The 20,235-nt window shown below is 41.5% G+C and overlaps 1 protein-coding gene across 1 annotated transcript in view; it reads right to left on the bottom strand.

Moving 5' to 3' along the window:
• Positions 1 to 3: 3 nt before the first annotated feature.
• The window catches only part of LOC133448889 (ataxin-7), a 44,356-nt gene continuing 24,124 nt past the window's right edge, over positions 4 to 20,235 (bottom strand). The window contains 9 exon segments of the mRNA XM_061727844.1: positions 4 to 3,016; positions 6,276 to 7,419; positions 9,657 to 9,778; positions 9,874 to 9,975; positions 9,977 to 10,064; positions 10,198 to 10,478; positions 12,644 to 12,726; positions 12,952 to 13,283; positions 14,046 to 14,331. Of these exon segments, the coding sequence (XP_061583828.1) occupies positions 2,999 to 3,016; positions 6,276 to 7,419; positions 9,657 to 9,778; positions 9,874 to 9,975; positions 9,977 to 10,064; positions 10,198 to 10,478; positions 12,644 to 12,726; positions 12,952 to 13,283; positions 14,046 to 14,331 (2,456 nt within the window). The 3' untranslated portion in view covers positions 4 to 2,998.

The following is a 20,235-nucleotide window of genomic DNA, read 5'->3' as shown; positions in this document are numbered from 1 at the left end:
TGATTTCATATAAATAGCAGTATAAATTATTTTATTTACACAAACTTGTTACAAAACAAATATACTATACAATCTCTTTTTTTAAATATTAATTCTAACCTATGTGGTGTTCATGAATTACATAGCAGCCAATACATAAGTCCAGCTGAAAATGATTCTGATAATGTATACAAAAAGGGGGGAAAAAAAAAATCTATACACACTTTTACATAGCATGAAAGGTGGATTTGTTTTTCTCTTCCCAGACGTGAGCATTATTCTCCCGCACATTCACATTCCAAGTCTGTGGTGCGAATTAAAACCTCACAATGCCTCCATATACGAGAAACAAAGTTAATATCAGTGGAGTTCTGAGGGTTAAAAAAACATTTCAGTAAACCAGAGTTTAAATCACACACTAAGGCTAACAATCTGTCTTATCTGGAAAACTGAGGGTGTTTCATAGTGGGTGGCTGACAAACTCAGGTTTTACCACATTTAGGGTTCACAGGCAGATTCAAAACCAAACTCCTAAATACTTTGAACATTCAAGTAAGGTAAAACAACCCGAAGAATACTGTCTTCAAACAGTCGAGAGTGAAGCAAATTCAGGCACTTTCTTAATTTGATATTTCCTTTAAAAGCTGCTAAACCCCATTCTTTAAAAGCTGTGATATTACTTGTTTGGCAACTAGGATGCAAGCAGTTGGTCTGACTGAGGCGTTCCTCTTTCTTGCAGTGATTGCTAAGTCCCTTCAGCCTCTCGAGAACAAGTGTTTAAATCGTGACGTGTTTACGGTCTACACAGCGAATGATTGGAGCGTCCACGGGAACCGTCGAGCGAATGGGAGCCAGCTTCCAGCCTGTGACATTTCAAAATGACAGACTACCTGGGTCACAGAATAGCGTTTTGTTTTTGTTGTGTTGAGTCATAGGCAACATAAACTATCGTGTAAAAGCACGTGTGATTGAGACCTTGAAAAGTGAATAAAGGTATCCTGTCATACAGACACATGCTACAGTGGCGACACGTCTTTCCTCCCGAAAGGATCAGAGCGCACGATTCATGAGATGCTTCATCTTCTACATATATGTGTATTGCATTGTATAGACTTGGCAGTGGACCACTTCAAATAGTCATGTTCTCTGACATTTCATCTTTATTTACTAAATAAATAATGACTTTCAAAATTGTACCAAAAATTCAGCTTGTATGAAAAATGCCTGTGCAAAAATACATACTTTACTATGTACAATTTCTTAACAAAATATGTTTTCTCAAATAGGGAAACTTCAATACTTGTTTGATACATAGGCTACGAGAAAAAAAAACTAAATTAAAGACTTTAATTTAAAAAGAAAAAAAAAAGCCTCCTCTACTTTCCCACACAATTTGACATCAGTGGGGGGGGCGGGGTTTTCCATAGATCAACAAGTGTTGCCAAAGGTTCAGATATGTCCTGTGAAGCCATCTCCATGAATCTCGCACCATTAAACTCGCCCAGAACCAGCAAACATCCTCGCGACATGGGCAAGCACCGCCTGATTTAAGACTCGATTTTGACGAAGGAATAGAGCGTAATGCCTGTCTTACCACGACAAACCTCTCATCGCGGTGTTGCGGTGAGGCAGCAACATCTTGAGGTTGGGTAGTGGTTATACACAGGAGGGACAATCCAACCCTAAGAAGACGAGTGACGTGCAAGTTTGTTCCAGTTTAGACGTACCATACCTGATTTCCTATACAAGAAAAGTAAAATGTTACACTTCACATCTGTCCTCGTAAAAGTGAGGATTTCACAAAGCCGTGTGGGACAGAAACCAGGTGAGGTGTAGCTATAACGATACAGCTTGCACAGATTTCCCTCATCCATCAAATGCACCATCACTGCTTCATGAGCTTCCACCTCCACCTTTAAAAGAAGTTTCTTGGCAAAAAGCTATGGCAGCTTTCGACTAGCTTTGTGGACAGCTAAGCAGTGCGTGTGGAGAAAGTAGTTATTTAGTGCTGTTCACAGTCGGGGGAAGGTCTACTGTGGCTGTCGTTTTGCACAATGAAAGGATTCTGGAAATCAACAGGTGTTTCCCCCCCCCCCCAGGACCAGGCTCTGTCTCTGATGAAAGATTCACCTTGAATGGGCGCAGCAGACGCCCTTTTCACATTTGAACGCACAACTGTCTTCCCCACGTCCTTAGTTCAGTGTACAAGGTTCATAAGCAATCATAAAAAGGTAACACTTGCATAATAATCTGGGTAATAGGAAGTCACCAGGTCGTCCCCATGGGCTTGTCTCAGGCTACTGTCTGTGACCCAAAGGTTACAAAACAGTCAAGACTTAACAAAAAGTGAAACGAGAAGAAAAATGTGTTGTTTTTAAGGTGTTGCAATTAACAGTTTGTTCCTCCTCCTGCTCTCCTTGCAAGGCTTCTGAGATCAGGTGCTGGGGCTGTTATCAAGTTAGAAACTCCAGTAGTCCAGCAGAATCTGACATGAGAAAAATATTTGTACACACGCACACGTTAACACACACATTCTTACATGAACATACACAAAGAGATCTGCTTGTCGTCTCCCCGGCCGCTCGGCGTAGTGACGGCTTGTTGCAGCAGCCCTGAACCTGAACCACAGGACAAGAGACCTATGGCTGTTGCAAATTGTTCCCTCGACCTCCAAGCGCACGGGAAGACCTCTCCGAATACCGGGCCGGGACTCGGGTGGGGGGGGGGGGTCCGTGGCTCGCCCGTCCTGCCCCCCGTCCCCTTGCAGTGCCCTCCGTCCACCCGTCCTTCACACACAGGTGCAAGCGCACACACACATGGCTTTGGGAGAAATAGTAAGGACCACATCTACTTCACTTGCCAGTCCAGATCATCTCCACCCTGAGGATTGTGGGTAGCTGAGAGTTATGTGGATTTGATTTTTTTAGAAGGCCTCGTGCAGTCCAGCGCAGCGTGTGAACTGCTCTGGACTATTCCCCTCCTACCTGCCAGTTTCGTACACTGAAGTGGGACACTGTTGTCAGGGACGAGCTTTTGGCTGGGGAAAGGAAAGAAAACAAAAAGGGTGGGGGTACTGTTAATATTATTCTTAAAAAGTCAATTAGCAGACAGTATAACAGATAGTTCAGCAACAGAAGCACATCCTAGGAAAGCATGGCAGGTTGCCCTGGAATCCTTGCGTATGTTTTACTATAATTAAAATAAACTCAACAATGTGAAAAGTAATCCCTGTGAAATGAGAAGGCAATATGACTTAAGGAGGGGTGAAGGGTGTCTAGACTGATTCTTATGTAATGTTCAACATCTTTTGTAAAATATTTAGAAACCATTTGTAAATGTTACAGGAATCTTTGCATGTGTGTTACTGGGAACAATTAAAGTGGTCAGAATAAACGCTGCTCCCTAATTTCATGGTAAAGCGTCTTCCCGTTATAGTTTCACTCGGGCAGCAGGGTGGCAGTAAAAGGAGGGTTCCCGGTTCAAATCCCAGCAGGGGTCTCTCTGTGTGGAGTTTGCATGTTCTTTTCATTATATATTTGCTCTTTGTATTGCACCAATCACCACAACAAATTCCTTGTGCATGTTGAACAAACTTGGCAATAAATCTATTTCTGATTCTGATTCTCCCTGTTCTTGTGCAGGTTTTCTCAAGGAACTCTGGACCTATTCAAGGTTTACGCCTGCCTCTCGCCCAAATGAGCTGATATCCTCATCATCATAAATAGTACCGTATTTTCCGCACTATAAATCGCACCTAAAAGCCTTTAATTTTCTCAAAAACCGGCAGTGCGCCTTATATATGATCATTACGGTAATTTCTGTTACTGTAGTCAGGGGGATTGTAGCTACTGTAGTTGGTGTCGCCAACGTAATGGCGCTAAAAACGTCACAGACGTTCAAGACAACAGCAGCGACGCTGACTCGCATAATGGCGACTTTGACGAGACTGAGCAAAGCTGGTTTTTATTTTGTTAATAAAGTTTGACATACGGCACTTTTCTTCTTGGTTTTTTTTTTGCATTTGCTGTAGGATTTTGTAGCATTTCCTGTAGCGCAGCTCCATCAGGTAGATACGTAAATCAACCCCAGCCACTATAGTACGGTATTTTACCATATATTTAGTGCGCCTTATATGTGGAAAAGGTTTTAAAATATGTCATTCATTGAAGGTGCGCCTTATAATGCGGAAAATATGGTATATGTAATATGCATGGACACTTTCACAACTTTCTACTGCCAGCCCGAGGCACAGAGGAAACATCAATGTCTCACACGCTGCAGTCCAGCATCAAAACTGAAACCAGTACACTGTAGGCAGTCACAAAAACACACAACTCCAGTTACACATGAAACAGTTCTCACTGGTTATTTCAAAGTAGGTGACAAAGGGTGAAGAAGTAGTTCATTATTTCCAGACAACTTCTGCTGGTATTAGCTTTGGTTCAATTTGGTTTACTATCTCATGAATGCACAACAGTAAGCATATCGTTATTTCTGTCATTTGTGGTGTCTTCTAATACTGTGCTCTTTTTAAATCCCTGATGTTTGTGTGTGTATCTGTTACGTTTTCATACCAACCACTACCTGCACATACAGCATTTAGGGGAGATCTAAAAGTTTTAATTCTACAAAATCTGCATTTAGCTCTCCTAGCTGCAGAGTACTGGTTTTGTGTAAGATGAGCACCTATAAGCCACAACCAGTACTGGAGTTGAGGGGGGATGAGGGGGGACAGCATCCCCCCCTGAAATAAAAATGGTCCAAATCATCCCCCTTGTAAAACTGCCATCCCCCCTTTCCATCCCTTATGTCATTTCATCAATGAATGTGGTATTACTGCTATTTCAACATTTAGAGTCATCACCAGAAAAATAACTTATTTGACAATTTTCACCTGTTTCAAGTAAATTTTCACTTGAAATAAGTAGAAAAATCTGCCAGTGGGACAAGATTTATCTTCTCATTACAAGCAAAAAAATCTTGTTCCACTGGCAGATTTTTCTTCTTATTTTAAGTGAAAATCTACTTGAAACAGGTGAAAATTGTTGTTTTTTCCAGTGATGAGTCTTGTTTTAAGTGTAATGAGATTTTTTTTTACTAAAATGAGACATTTTAACTAGAAATAAGACAAATATTCTTGTTAAGATTTTGAGTTTTTGCAGTGATCCATTTTACTTATCCTGTGTATTTGATGTAAGCCCAGTGGATATTTAAAGCTTACAGAAGGCTGCATTTAACTGCTGCTATGTCATTCCTGCAGTATTTCTGCAGGTGTTTTAGTCAGTGCTATTATTTGTAATATATTATATTATTTGTAATCAGCACAAATTATCTGTCCCCATATGATAAAATCCACCATCCCCCCTGATTTTTTTTTTACAACTCGAGTACTGGCCACAACACCCACACATACACACAACCATTGTTTGTTATCAATGAAATAATTGCTGCTAAAAACTGTCACTCTTAAATGGATATGTTATATCATTCTAAAATAATACAACATATTTTGATTGATCCCTCAGTCTGTGACAACGTGCTTGTGTCATCTGACCATTATCTTCAAACTAGAACATATTCAGGTAAAGATTTGAGAAATGGAGGAATCCCTAAAATTTTCACATTTGAGAAAAGAAGAAAAAAACCTCAGAGGTCATCTCATGTCCAGTCAGTACAATTAAATTAATGTATTGGATAAGCCAAGTAAAACAAGCATTTCTCAGTCACTGCATTTACATGCAGTCAATAACCCTTTTAAAACCTGAATATTGGCAATAACCTGAATTTGCACGGCCATGTAAACACCAATAACCCCTTTGAATAACCCAAATTTGCTCATATTCGGGTTTTTAAAAACCCGAATATGACCCCTGGGATACTCCTTTTAAAACCCGAATATTCGGTCATTTAAACGCCTGACAGGATATCCCCATCAAACGGAACAGGAATTTGTTTTCTGTGCATGCTCTGTTCGCAAGGAATCCTGGTCTATTCGGTCCAGGAAGTTCTTATAAACACGGAGAAACGCAAGACCAGGAGGAGACTAATCACTTCATAAATGTAATGAAGGATATGAACATTCTGGCCTTTGTAGACGGTAGAAAGTACCGCGTCGCTGGTTTGATCCAGATATCCTGAATGATTAATTACCATGTATACAGGGATAACCCTGTTTGCTCACGCATGTAAACGGAATATTCCGAATGTTTCAGTAACCGGAATATTAGCAATAACCCGAATTTTGACTGCATGTAAACGTAGTCAGTGAATGACGTGTGTTTCCATCATAAACCAACCTGATGTAAATGGGAGTTGTTGGGTAGACCTGGTGTCCCTGGAATGCTCCGCCCGTGCTTCCCATGGATGTTGTTGATGGCCGGGGACTTGGCCGCTTTGGATCGGCCCGGTCCGGGCCCCGCCCCCCTCCCTCCTCCCCCGCCTCCACTGTTAATGCCGCCGGAGGCCGAAGAGCTTTTGCGTTTCTTGCCCTCCAGGCGCCCGTCTGAAGAGTGGTGGCTAAAGCTGGTGTGGTGGTCGGACGAGGACTGGCGGTGGACAAACGGACCCAGGGAGAGCGTGGAGTCGCTGCTGTTCATCACCACGCTCATGCGCTTGATGGACTCGGCGGGGCTGCCCGAGGGCGGGCCCCGTGACGGGGGCCCCGAGGAGCCCCCGGCAGAACCAGAAGGGTCTGCCTTGAGACTGAGCGAGTTGGTCCTCACGCTGGGGCCGCAGTTGAGCCCCACGCTGTGGACTCCGCTGTGGGAGAAGGATGACGACGACGAGGACGACAGACCTAATGAGGTGTGGTGGTAGGCGCTCCCTGAGCTGCTGACATTTGCACAATTTTTCTTGAATGGGGAGGAGGACGAGGAAGAGAAACTGGCGTTAGATAGAGATGATTCGGAGGAAGCATGCGATAAAGAGAGGACTGAGCTGTTTTTCCTCTTCTTCCCGGAGCTGAAGCTACTGCTGCTACTGTTACTGTTTTCTCCTGCACTTCCTCCACTTATGGAGTTGGGGGTGACAGATGCTGAGGAACCGGAGGAGGTTTCCTTGGGCCTGAAGGACGATGACTTGGTAGTGCTGCTGCTGGAGGATCGGGACTTAAGCGCCCGGCCTGAGGCTGAGGAAGGAGTTGAAGGAGTAGAGGATGAGGACAAGTGGGCTGAAGGCATCTGTGGCGACGAAGACACTTGTCGGGCCTGTGTGGTGCCGTAGGCCGGGTGCTCAGCCCCGCCCTGGGGGGAGCTGCAAGCGTTTAAGGTGGTCCCGTAGGAGAGCACTGGTTTGCCCTCGTAAGTTTGGTTATAAGGAGTTTGGGACAAAATGGCAGGGGGGCCCAAGAAGCCTGAAGAGGGAGTGTTACTGTGGGAATTTGTGCTTGTCCTATGGGAAGGTGCACTAGAGGAGGAGTTCTCCAAGGCCAAGGGGATTTTCCTGCAGAAATAACGACATGACATTAGGTATAACATTAAAAGATAAAATCCATTAGGGTTCAATGAGAAACTGTCATAACAAAAATGAAAGATGTTGTCGTCCTCTGATGATGCAAGGTCTAGAAAGCTTTCCATTATGCATTTACTTGCAATTAAAGGACCTTTCAGACAACATGATTTCATGCCCGATTTGCTAGTTGCACAGCTCGCCAGTAGGTCTGTGGCAAATTACCAAGGGGTCAGCAGTTAGGAGTCAGGCCTTGGTCATTGCATATTAACAGCTCAAAGACTCAAAGCACAAAAAGTCACCGTCACTGAGCAGTTACCATGTTTAATAAGTCAATAAGCAAACAAAGAAGAATGTACACATGCATGAGATGAAATGACAACCTAAATTGGTTTTGACGGTTTCCTTAGCATCTTTTCACTTTCTGTTTTCAGAGCTATCATTATTACTATTACTACAGTTATTTAAGCTATTAATTATTATTATTATCATTATTATTATTATTATTATTATTATTATTATTATTACTACTACTACTATTATTATTTTGTGTAGCCTCATGATACTTCATTTGTTCTTTGTGTATATTCTATTCTGTTAAAAGGTGGGCAAGATAATCTTTATGCTTCAAGCCCAGACCTTTTCGGTCAAATAATCACAATGTTGACCAGGGAAAAACCTGTGTTATCTTGTTTGTTGATTTTTATGTTTGTGATTGACCGAAATAAATATTAACTAACTAACTAAATATATGCCATACGAGCTAAAGCCAATGAGAGAGCGAGGCATCGGTTGAAGTCACTGCGAGGATGTGAATCCTGAATTCATGAGGAAAGGAGGGGAAGCAGACGATATGCCACAACACAGTAGGTCCTCTTCCTCACTACAGAAAGATTGTTTAATTAACTTGAACTTCTCTGTAGCACAGACAACACACGTGCTAATCCATTCCCCAAACCATGCTCTCTGCTTTTCCTTTCTTTGCGTTCTGAACAAATAATAGCACAAACAACTTCCTCTCTTAGACTATTCAAATAAATTAACTTGTGTTTTGCACATAGCAAGCCCTCAATTTCCAAGCATTTTGTTGACAAAAGGAGGTTTTGGAGACCAACCAGGTTACCAAGTTGCTGTTCGATCATGTAGTGCATGACCCTCTGTATGTGATCAGCAGTGTTGGGACTAACGCCGTAACGCTGTTAGTTTTGCGGTAACTAATACTCTAACGCATTACTTTTTAAATTCAGTAACGCAGTTACCGTTACCAAAAGGTGCGTTACTCCGTTATTTCTGGATACAGTGAAGCTTTTTTCCCCACACGCAGAGACCGTAGGAAATGTAGTGTGTGTGTGTGTGTGTTCAAAAACATGACGGTCATGAGCCAAGAGAAGGCGAGTTTCGCAATGTGGAGATATTGTCATTACAGTAATTCCTCGTTTTTCGCAGGGATTACATTCTAAAAAGAACCCGTGATAAGTGAAATTCTTATACAATTATTATAGAAGGCTTCAAATTGTGGAGATCAGCACCGCCTCGCATGTATTTCACTGCTCTTCTGAGCCGCTGCATCCCGACTCTGTAGCGTCTTTTTCTCCTAAACCCCGCGGTGCAGCTGTGTTTTTTCAAGAGAAGAAAATAGTTATGGGTCATTTTGTCGCTCTTTTTTCTTCTGGGCAAAAAGATTCTTATAAACCGACACCATTGGTTATATTTGAAAACTGTAATGAACGATTCATCAAAGGGTCCCGTTCTTGAGCTGCTGCTGAAGCTCATTGGCTGTTCTCAGCTTGTTGCTAAGCGACCAACGTTATTGATACAGGAAGTGAAGAAGCGGGGAGACTGTTTAGCCAATCAGAATGCAGAACATGATGCACAATGCAAATCCATACAGTACCTGCTGAAATGAAGGCTAGAGGGGCATTAATGGGAGCATTTAAAAAAATGTTTTTATTTAAAGTAACTCACGAGTTACTTTTCATAGTAACGCATTACTTTTTGGTCTAAGTAACTGAGTTACTTTTTTAATGAAGTAACTAGTAACGGTAACTAGCTACTATTTTTCAGTAACTAGCACAACACTGGTGATCAGTCACATAATGTGAACAGAATAAGGACTTTAAGACTCCCAAGTACAAACAGTAAATCTTAACAGCAATCTGCTGACTGTGAAAATCCCTTTGTCTGAAAGTGGCCTTAAGTCAGTGTGAAGAACGTGAAGTGGATAGACTTACTTCCACATCTGTGAGTTCACATGCTTTTCCATCATCGTGGTTAGGGCACATCGCACTCTGTCCCACCGCCTGTCAAAGGAGTAATAGCCTCTCCCAAACAGTCGACTTCCAAAGGTACAGTACTGGGTGGAGAAGGGGAGATCCGATCTTTAAGAATTGAACTACAGTATGAAAAAATAAAGGTTTTTACAGCTAATGACAGATGTGTAGCACTTACAGCTGCCGGTCGTGGGTGATAACCTGAATAGTGACAGTCTAGTTTGTCAGCAGTGTCCTCACGCTCCTCGTTTTCACCTTCATCACTGGAAGGTCTGGAAAAAAACCCCAAGGATAGCTTGGGGATGCTGGGGTGACTCGTGGACCACCGCAGAGTCTCCAGACGAACCCCCTTCATGACTGCTGTTTAGTCTGAAGAACGAGTGTCGTCAGTAAGAGTTTCACAGAACCACACAAACTGTGTCTAATGACAAAGCTTTGATTCAGCCGTAAACAGGAATGCTAGTTGGCGTTACGTAACTACAGTACGTAACACGGCACTCACCGTGGGAGACCAGGACTGTGAAATTTGGGTTTTCCAACTGGCAAAGGCTTGGAGGGATCTGAGGCGGGGCTGTTCCCGTGAGCCACCTGGTAGGCGTCGTGGCCAGAGGCGAGGTGGGAAGAGGGGTGTTGGTCCCTGAGAGGGGCGTTTTGCTGGGAATGGGTATGGTGGACATCGCGTTCCCTCTCCCGCTCCCTTGTTCTGTTCTTGTGCTCTGCCAGCAATGTGTCAAAGCGCTTTCTGCGCCCTGGCACCGCCCTCCGCTGGCTTAAGGAATGTGTCTGTTAGGAGAGGTGGGAGGAAATACAATCATACACATGTACTGGGATTACCAGTCAAATCATGACCTCTGTTTTATTCCAGTTCTTTCATGTTGGTGCATCTCTAACATTGAGAATGTGTATATCTAAGGTGGAACGTTGTTGCAAACAAAAAAAAACATTCTTATCAAAACAATAGAGACAAAGTGAGGATTATGTCTTCTAATGTTTATTATAAAACCTGATTTCTATCCTCTGTGCAGTACTGTTGTTTAAACACCTTTGCAGTTGGCAACACGTCTCTCGCTGAACTGTGTACATGGTGTTACAGTCAGTGCGGTTCCATTCACATCTAAATCTAGCTAAGGATTAAACTGGAGTTTCCGAGAAATCCAAGTATACATGTGCGAGAAGACAATCGATTATTGAGTGAGGTACGTTCGACTCCGCAACGCTAGGTGGTGCCACATGCACTTTCGTGTTGTGGTTCTTCTGGTACAATTAGTAAACAAGCGCAAAGGAGGACAACCATATAAATATATATATATATATATATATATATATAAGGCTAGATGACTCAAGGCGGAGTCTCCAGCGTCGTTCACCGGCAGCCATCTTAGGTCGGGGGACTCTCTGGTGCGCTATCGTTTGAGTGTGAGTGGTCTGTACAGACAAAAATAACTTGCTGAAATCTTGACGGATTTACAAACGGTTTGGTTTATTATAAACGTCATTAACGTGGGAATGATTCAGGATGCTTGGACATGTTGAAATTGTATCTGAAATTGAAAAACGACTTAATCATGCAGCACATACAATAATTGTGTATCACCACTATCTAACGTTAACTTTCCCAAGTTATCAAGGGTGACCACAATCGAAAATTTTAATTATTATAAAGCTTCTACTGCGATAAAATGACCATTTTATGACAACCTATTGTGAACTGATTGTAGCAGGTTTAGTGTCCTAAAAGTAACTTTATTTCCCAAAATATGGTAATGAAGTCAATTTTGAAAATATATACACATGTAGTAATTCTCTCTCTCTCTCTCTCTCTCTCTCTCTCTCTCTCTCTCTCTCTCTCTCTCTCTCTCTCTCTCTCTCTCTCTCTCTCTCTCTCTCTCTCTCTCTCTCTCTCTCTCTCTCTCTCTCTCTCTCTCTCTCTCTCTCTCTCTCTCTCTCTCTCTCTCTCTCTCTCTCTCTCTCTCTCTCTCTCTCTCTCTCATAGCTATCTGTTTCTTGTTATTTTCATATAAAAGTACGTTTGTCAATGTTTATAATTATTCACAAGTATGCAGTGTCATAACTACATCTCTGACGTTCATAACAAACCAAACTGTTTGAAAACCTGTTGAAAATTGAGCAAGTTAAGGTTGTTTAAGCAGTACAGCCACCATTAAACACAATGTTATGAGTGAGCGAGCTCTCCTGTGGCAAGATGGCCGCCGTGTGACGACGTCGCTCTGCATTGGCAGCAGCGCGGGCGAGTCATCTAGCCTTTATATATATATCTAGGAGGACAACGACATGCGAAAAAATTGATGCTAATGATGCAGCACCTCCATAAATGTCGTACATACGAAGCCTGGTCAAGTTCCAGGTAAGATGCACGTAAAGTCTCTCTCTTCTTCTGTTACTATATTGTGATGCCGTGGCTGTTATTATTCCCGTGGCTCGTCACTTCCTGAAGGGGGAGTCCCGGAGCAGTCACTAGCTCGTTTAAGCGTGGGTTGCGTATACATGCCAGAAAAACTCGGATTAGGACGCATTATCTGGGACTAAAAGCTCGATCTCAAGAGCTTCAGTTCGGTTCGACTACAGCCCGGCTAAGGTGCATACATGGCTTTTAAAACTTCGATATCAGTCGGATTAAGGCAACAATTGGACTGTTAGTGCATGTAAACGTATAGACTGTCTCCCATCAGAAAACCACGGTGTGTCTTCAACACTGCACTTTACTTCTCAGTCAGCGGCAGCAATGAGAAGGTTGGAAACGTAGATGCTGCCTCCACAATTATGGTTAGAAATGGTTATATATATTCTTTACCAGATGAATGTTCTCCTTTAAGGGGTATTACGGTCCATAAGAAAATGCCAGAGCATTACTAGCTTGATACTTCGTACAATATACAACACATACATCCAAAACGGAGCCGATGTGCAGCACACAGCAGAGTGGTTACCTTGCATGTTAGAGATCTTGTGCAGGGTTTCCGAGCAGTCACATCCATAACTCCACAGTGAGCGTCTGGATTGAACTCGCGCTCTGTAGGCACACGATTGGAAGAAGGTTCAATTAATATCTGTTCCTTACTGATGATTATTAATGCTGATAAATAATCTCCTGTGTGTCAGTCTTGGAAAAAGGTTATCATGCACACCCCATTACTTTGGTAGCTGTGTGATTTTGTGATAAATAAAAATGGATAACTGATGTTTTGAAAACATAAATTTGTAACCCTAAATTGCCTCCATTCCCCATCCGACTGACCTGACACTTTCTTGTTAAAGTGGCGTCTGCTACTGCTGCTGCTGCTGTCCAGCTTCTTGTCTGAGAGGAGGCCCTTGCCATTGGGAATCTGACCTGGGGCCAGCAATGGAGGCTTTGGTATGGAGGGACAGTTAAGGCCTGCTTTAAGGGCTGATGAGGATGATGATGACGAGGTGGTCATGATGGCGGTCGCATTGGAGCTCACAGTGGTGCTAGAGGAGGATGTAGAAGAAGAGGATGAGGTGGTGGTGGGGGCAGATGGAGCCTGCGCCAACTTAGCTGACGAATCCACCTTCAGATGCATCTTCTCCACCTTAACAGCTGGGGTGAGGCTGGAAGAGAGGGTTAAAGAGATGAAGAGGGGAGCAAGGTGCAAGCTGAGAGTTAGAAACGATGAGCCGGTGAGAAGCACACAGTAACAGACAGATGCAGCAGATGTATGGAAAGCTGACAGGACAAAACATAATCTCATATGTTCCATCATTTATCACAGGCCTGAGTTTATAATAACAATAATAATAATAAAAAAGAGACAAAAAAAACAGGTGAATTGCTCTTTTCCTTAACTTACTTCCAGGTTTTGATTACAGCAAATGCATATATAATAACAACAAGCACATGTATCTGCCAGGTTTAAATCAATCCGGTGAGCGCACTGACACGTCACCATATCTAATCATTAAAAAGTAACGTAACGTTGGTTTGCAACGCCACACAATGATAAAATTTTTAGTTTAGTTATTTTAGATGGTGAAAAATGAATCCCTTTCCCTGAGGGGCACTCTTTTCCTGCATTTAGGTTTGTATTTAGTTTGTTGCTGCACAGGCTGAGGATACATCGAAAATCTCACATTATTCCTTTTCTGCCTTCTAAACCTATTATTTTCAGATAATGAAATCAGTTTCCTAATAAGACCACCTGAATTATTTCACCATTTCTAACAGACCTCTGATGCTCAATTGTGAACCCATAAGCTGTTAATATTATTTTTTGTAGTCTGTGAAAAATCTTTTCATTCATTTATCAAGTAGACCATTCAGCACTAGCCTTGGTGAATATCATGTTTAACATCACGTTGCAGAATGAAACTTACATTTTGTCTGGTTGTAGAACCCTGAATGGGGCAAAAGGGGGTCTTCGCTGAACGCCTTGTAGTTTCTCTTTGGCTGATTTGAGGAGTTTTGGATTGGAGGAAGATGTAGAGGAGGATAAACTGGAGCCTGCAGCAGACGGTCGGCCAGCGGTGGCTCCACTCGTCACTCCAGCCGCCGTCCCCGAGCCCAGCCCGGGCCCAAGCCCGCTGCCGCTGCTTCGGTTTCTGCTCATTACAGAGAAGGGCGACGCTATGGTTTGCTTGCTGGCTGAACTATGTCTTCTCTCTGTGGAGACAGTGGAAAAGAGGCTGCTGTTAAAACATGACATTGATGCAATGAGTAGGCCTGTGTTGAAAAGATCGATTCTCCGATTTTAAATCGATTCTCATATTAATTCCTAAAAATCGATTCATATGTCTAAAGATCGATTAAAAAAAAAAAATAATGTTTTTTTTTTTTTTCCATCATTACATTACAACTTTTGGTACTTTTTTGTTTATGCCCAAAAAAGGAATATTTTGTTGGACACGAGAATAACTGGTGCCATGTTTTTGCCTTTAAATATGTTTAAAGGTATGAAAACATTAAAGTTTTTAGTTATAATTGCATAAATTGTCTATATTTCTTTGCTTTATATACTGTCTTGGGGTTACATTTGCATAAATGTTAAAAACCAAATTCTCATAAATGGGGAAAAACTAAAACCGATTTCATCCGTCTCTGTTTCCTCCCTGGATCTGTTTGATAATTCTACCCCACACGATGTTTCTGAAAGCAGTTCTATCAGCATTCTGGGAGCTGATTGGTCCTTACAGCATCATTAGCTGCCAATACTTGCTGTTTAATCTCAATATAATACTAGTAGTAATATGTTGCATAACTAGACAGTCATATAATTTATGCAACAGCTGAAAAAAACGTTTTATTAACAGTAACCCAAATCAATATCGGAATGAATCGAATCAAAGTGTGATAATCGATTCTGAATCTTCAGAATCGGAATCGAATCGATTCTTGATATTTGAATCGATCCTCAGCCCTAGCAATGAGAATAACATTATCTGGATTAAACACTGCAACCGGCAAGAGCATGAACAGAATTCCTAAGTATTTTCTATTTCAGAAGTCCACGCTTTGTCTTTTTTTTGTTTTACAGGAAATATTCATCAAATGGCTTTATGATAGGGTGGTGTCTTGTCCAGGATGCAAGTGGTGCAGTCATGGCTCAGTGGGACAGAGAAGGCTGTCCACCAACCAAGGTCACTGGTTTGATCTTCAGTCCTACATGTTAAAGTGGGATGTACTTGAGAAAAACACTGAATCCCTACGTTGCTCCCTGACGTTGCAGGTGTACTAAAAACTAGGACAGGACTCTGTAGCAGTACATCAAGAAACACAGACATGCACATCTCCTAACAGTAGTGAGCAGCTCTTCTCAGCAACAAATAAGCAGCATTTGTGATTCATTCCTGCACAGCTTGAAATAGAACCGACCAGCGGGTCGAGAGCTTCATTTCCTGCCCGAGTTTCATACAACAGCTACTGAGCAAAGTGATAAAAGGCAATACAGCAGAAGTTTAGAGCTGTAGAAAGTTGCAAGAAGAAAGACAAAGAAAAAAATATATCACAAAATAGCACACACCCGAAATCATAATTGTTTAATTTAAGTGATCCGTGGTTTTTAAATGAAAGGTACACACATGGGCCTGCACAGCAGTTATATAACCCCTGTGTCCAAAAACAGACTTCAGCATTGATTTAGTTTGGAGTTCATTAACTGCATTGAGAATGCAACTAAAGAAAACCCTTGAACAGCTATATACAGACACATTCATACACATGCAAACGTACATGCATATGTATAGACCGGCGAAGGCTGGCGAAGCACTGACTTCATCACAATCCGATTTACAAACAGGAACTCTACAGAGAAGCTTATTCACTATTTGATTGGCAGCAGTTATGTTAAAATTTTCATATCAGCTTTCTAAACACGTACAAACCGTAGCACACAAAAAAAGCACAATAAGTGATTTTGAATTTAAAAAAAAAAAGGATTTAAAAAAAAAAAATCACCTAAAACTGGTGAAGGTAGATGGAAAATAACTTTATAGTGCAAATTACTGGATAAATATAACCATTTAATCATTTTTTTCCTTTTACATTTTTTCTCTCCCTGATGACGGGTGAGGCACGGCCTCTCCTGCCTCCCCTGACCGCACGTCACTGCTATAGACACGTCTTCCTCTTGATTTTGCTTTTGCTTGGGATTGCAACGTCAATCCCCACCGTAGTGGCAATGTCTCTAACTTTGCTACGCGAGACCCCAGTTCAAATCCCACCACTGGCGGGTGTTTGTGTCAGGGCCAGGGCAAGACTACAGTCACATACCGCCGCTACAGAACCATGGCTGAGAGACAAAATAGACATGCCAAGTGTAAAGAAAGCCGATATCTGTATCCGGATTAACACGGCCTGTATCAGTTGTTGGGGCCAGGGTACACTGATGTGAAATGGGCTACTGGAACAAGACATATATGAACTGGAGAGGCCTAGAGAGTGGTGGGTCAATGAGTAAATATATATATATATATATATATATATATATATATATATATATACACACACACACATACATATATATAAATATGCATACCCATTCCCTTAATGTGCTCCTTTCACTACCAACCTTCCTCACTTCTTAACCATTTTGTCTTATCCAGTCATAACCCTTGTGCCTTTTCCAAATTGGAGACATGACCCCTTTATTTTCATCTTTGTCCCTCCTACTCAAGATTCAAGCACACAAAGCGAGCAACAACAGGATGGGAGGAATGGTAGAAGATGAGGAGTAAAGAAGCAATCTATTAACCAATATATCCTCTTTCACATTTCAAGCAGTTGGCTGGCAATTATAGGGAATCCATAGCCACGGGAGCTGGTAAAGAAAAAAAAAAAAAAAACGTCCACTCACATCAAAAAACTACAAAACCCCCCAAAAATGTAGATAGATTATAAACCATGTTTAACTTTTTTTCTGAATTTAAGGTATTTAAATCCTATGTGTGTTCTGTGAGGAGTTGGGATGCACGGATATTTTTTTTGTTTATTTTTTTACGAACCAGACATGGTTGATTATAGTTATTAAAAAGAAAAACACAAATAAGCCAAATTCAAACTAAATCAGAAAATGAATAGATGAATTAAATGAATGAATGAAAATCAGATTAAACTGAGAAATCTGCAATCACTTATTCCATTAAACTAGTGGAATCAAGCACAGCTGAGAAGCACAGACACCTAACAGAGGGCAGATGAGCTCAAAACCCCCTGGTCACATCAAGTAAGATTGTCTCAATCAGTACGTTCACATTCGGAGTGAAGCTGAGCTACAATTAGAGCTCGATTAGAGCTCAACTCCAAGTCAATCACACTTCTGTGAAATCAAACTGTCCACTTAGGAAGTAACACTGATTGACAATCAATTTCCCACGCTGTGCAAATGTGTAGACACCAGGTGGAAATGATAGGCAATTAGCAAGACATGGCCAATAAAGGAGTGTTTCTGCAGGTGGTGACCACAGACGACTTCTCAGTAGCCATGCTTTCTGGGGGATGTTCTGGTCACTTTTGAACGCTGGCTGTGATTTCACTCTGGCGGTGGCATGAGACGAGTCTACGACCCCCACGAGTGGCTCAGGTAGTACAGCTGCACGTCCCACTCTGCCAAGATGGGGGGCAAGAGTGGCTGCTTTCAATTTGGCAAAAGTCGTCGTAATCAAATGCAATGCTTCATTCAAAGGACAGTTGCTGGAATACATTACTTGGAGATTCAATAAGGTATTTCAAGATGTCAGGCTATGATCACCTGTGGCCACTTGGTGGCACTGTTTGTCCACTTTGACGGAGGCAGACTGAATGACAGAATTGACATTTCTCCATTGCAATATATCGGAAATGATGGCTCAGTAATGAAATTATACTATTGTTTACTTGACATGAATTGGGCACCAACAAAGTAACATCGTGTAAGCACCTCAAGAGCTGTACTGACCACCACTTGGACTGGTTTTCACTCAGTTTAGGTTTTGTTTTCTGTATCAGTTTCTTCCAACTCAAATGACCAGTGCTTCTGCTCTTGTGTTGACGCCATATCATGTCTTAATAACAAAGAGGTGGACACAGCAAGAGACCTTTTCTGTGTGGCCATGCGTGGAAGGATGCTCGCAGAAATTAATTCTGATGTCGAGCTTAAGTGATTAGTCAAAAAAAAGATGTATTTACAACTTTTCTGATAACTTAATTCAAAACATGCATCATGAAAAGAGAAAAACACCCTGCACTTTCAATCGTTCTTTGGATTCAGGTTTTCCTGATATAAAGTTTTAGTGCCTTTTCTTTATTACTGCAGGAGGAGAAATTTGAGGTATTGGACTGTTGGAGTTTACCAGTACAATGTATGAATCACTTGCCCTGAGTTCAGGAAGCATAAATTACTTAAGAAAATGGATCAGGGTAACCTAATAAATCATTAAAGCATAGTTATTAAACATAATGCTTACACGATGACTCACAACTGCATATGAAAAACAAATGGTAGTAAACTAAGAAGCAAAAAGAAAATCACTGCAAAACCACTATCCAAAATGGGAAGTTGGCTTTATCCTGTTTATACTTTCAGATTTTCCACAAGAAAATGAAATAAAGCTGTTACACAGAATGTGATTATATTTTTCAAAATTGCAGTCTGTCTGCTTTAAGTTTTAAACATAACCGGTGACATATGTAATTAGTGGATTAAAAAACAGGGACAATTCTAGTATCTTTATTAACTTGCAGCTCTAGACATGAGTTACCACCCAGTTTGAATGAGTAGTTGCCTTTTGATGTGCCATCAATAGACCCTCAGTTTACAGCGCTCTTATCTTTGGTCACATTTTTTTACAGTCTCCAACTACAAGTATATTTGCTAACAGCTCAATAGTCTGAACTTTATGTTATTCTGCCAAAATCTTGCAGGAACCTCCAACAATGTTGATGCTGTTTTACTTTGCTGACAAGGTTTTTCCCCTCTAATGTTTGTCCATCTCGTTCAAAAACCCCCGGCAGGTTTTAAGACTAATCGAGAAGATTCAACATACACGACAATCTGCTCCAGACATGCTCGTAACAGTTTAAGCTGTTTAACAATGTGGAAGGAGTACATTAAGTACTTCTGACACAGTTGCAGTGACATTTCCAGCAGGAGCTGAGTGTTGCACCCCCCCCTGGTGGGTGACCTTGACAACTATAACTCCGGGCACACTTCAGATACAACACAAGCTACTGAACTGTATCCAGTGACAACAACATACATTTAGAACACATTTAAAGAAATTACACATGACATTTACATTTCAAAATTAGAGAGAATTCCTCCCTCACCTGCTAACTGGGGATTTATGGACATTTGGAGGTATTACCTCAACGAGAGGCGCTACGATGCGTAATGGTTTCCCTTCTGGCTGCATTTCGCTGCTTTCTTACTTGAGGCTTTTTCTAAACTAAATGCAGTTTTGTAATTAACTGTCATTCTCCTCTCGGAGGACATTTCTTTGAGATGCATCAGAGGAGGATCAAGCGCACAAAGTTTTATCCAGTCAGTCTGCTTTGCTGTTTTTCTCAGTATTCTTCCTGCATCCAGATTGGAGTCTGTGTTGTCTGAACATTATTACGTAATACTGTTTTAATTATGGTCAGGGACTTCCCTCACTACAAGTTAAAAATCTGCAGGACTCTAGACATTATACGCAGTCACAATTCAGAGCTGAATTTAAAAATTGGTCCAATAAGCAAGACGGAGTGTTTCACTTGAAATACTGTCCCTCACACATAAACAATAAAAATACATTTTAAAAAAGATTTGGAAGTGAAAAGATTGTTTATTTATTTTAACGGTTGTGGCTCTGAACTTGCTTTGAACACCAGAGATCAGACAGCTCATCCTCATGAGCACAGTATTGACTACTGTGCCCTATTCACCCTGAACTAAAATGATCTGGGGACTTGCGGTAATTTGTAATAATTAGAGAAGACGTCTGTGATATTACTCCAGTGAGAATGCACCCTGTCTGATTTGTAAAGTAAAAATTCCACTGTATTTCAGCCAACACCATGGTAATAGGATAATTTTAATCCTGTGCAAATGCA

The sequence above is a fragment of the Cololabis saira genome, chromosome 8, assembly GCF_033807715.1.
Source record: "Cololabis saira isolate AMF1-May2022 chromosome 8, fColSai1.1, whole genome shotgun sequence".
Taxonomy (NCBI): domain Eukaryota; kingdom Metazoa; phylum Chordata; class Actinopteri; order Beloniformes; family Belonidae; genus Cololabis; species Cololabis saira.
Note: the sequence above shows the minus strand (reverse complement) of the source record. Positions and strands in the feature narration are given on the sequence as shown.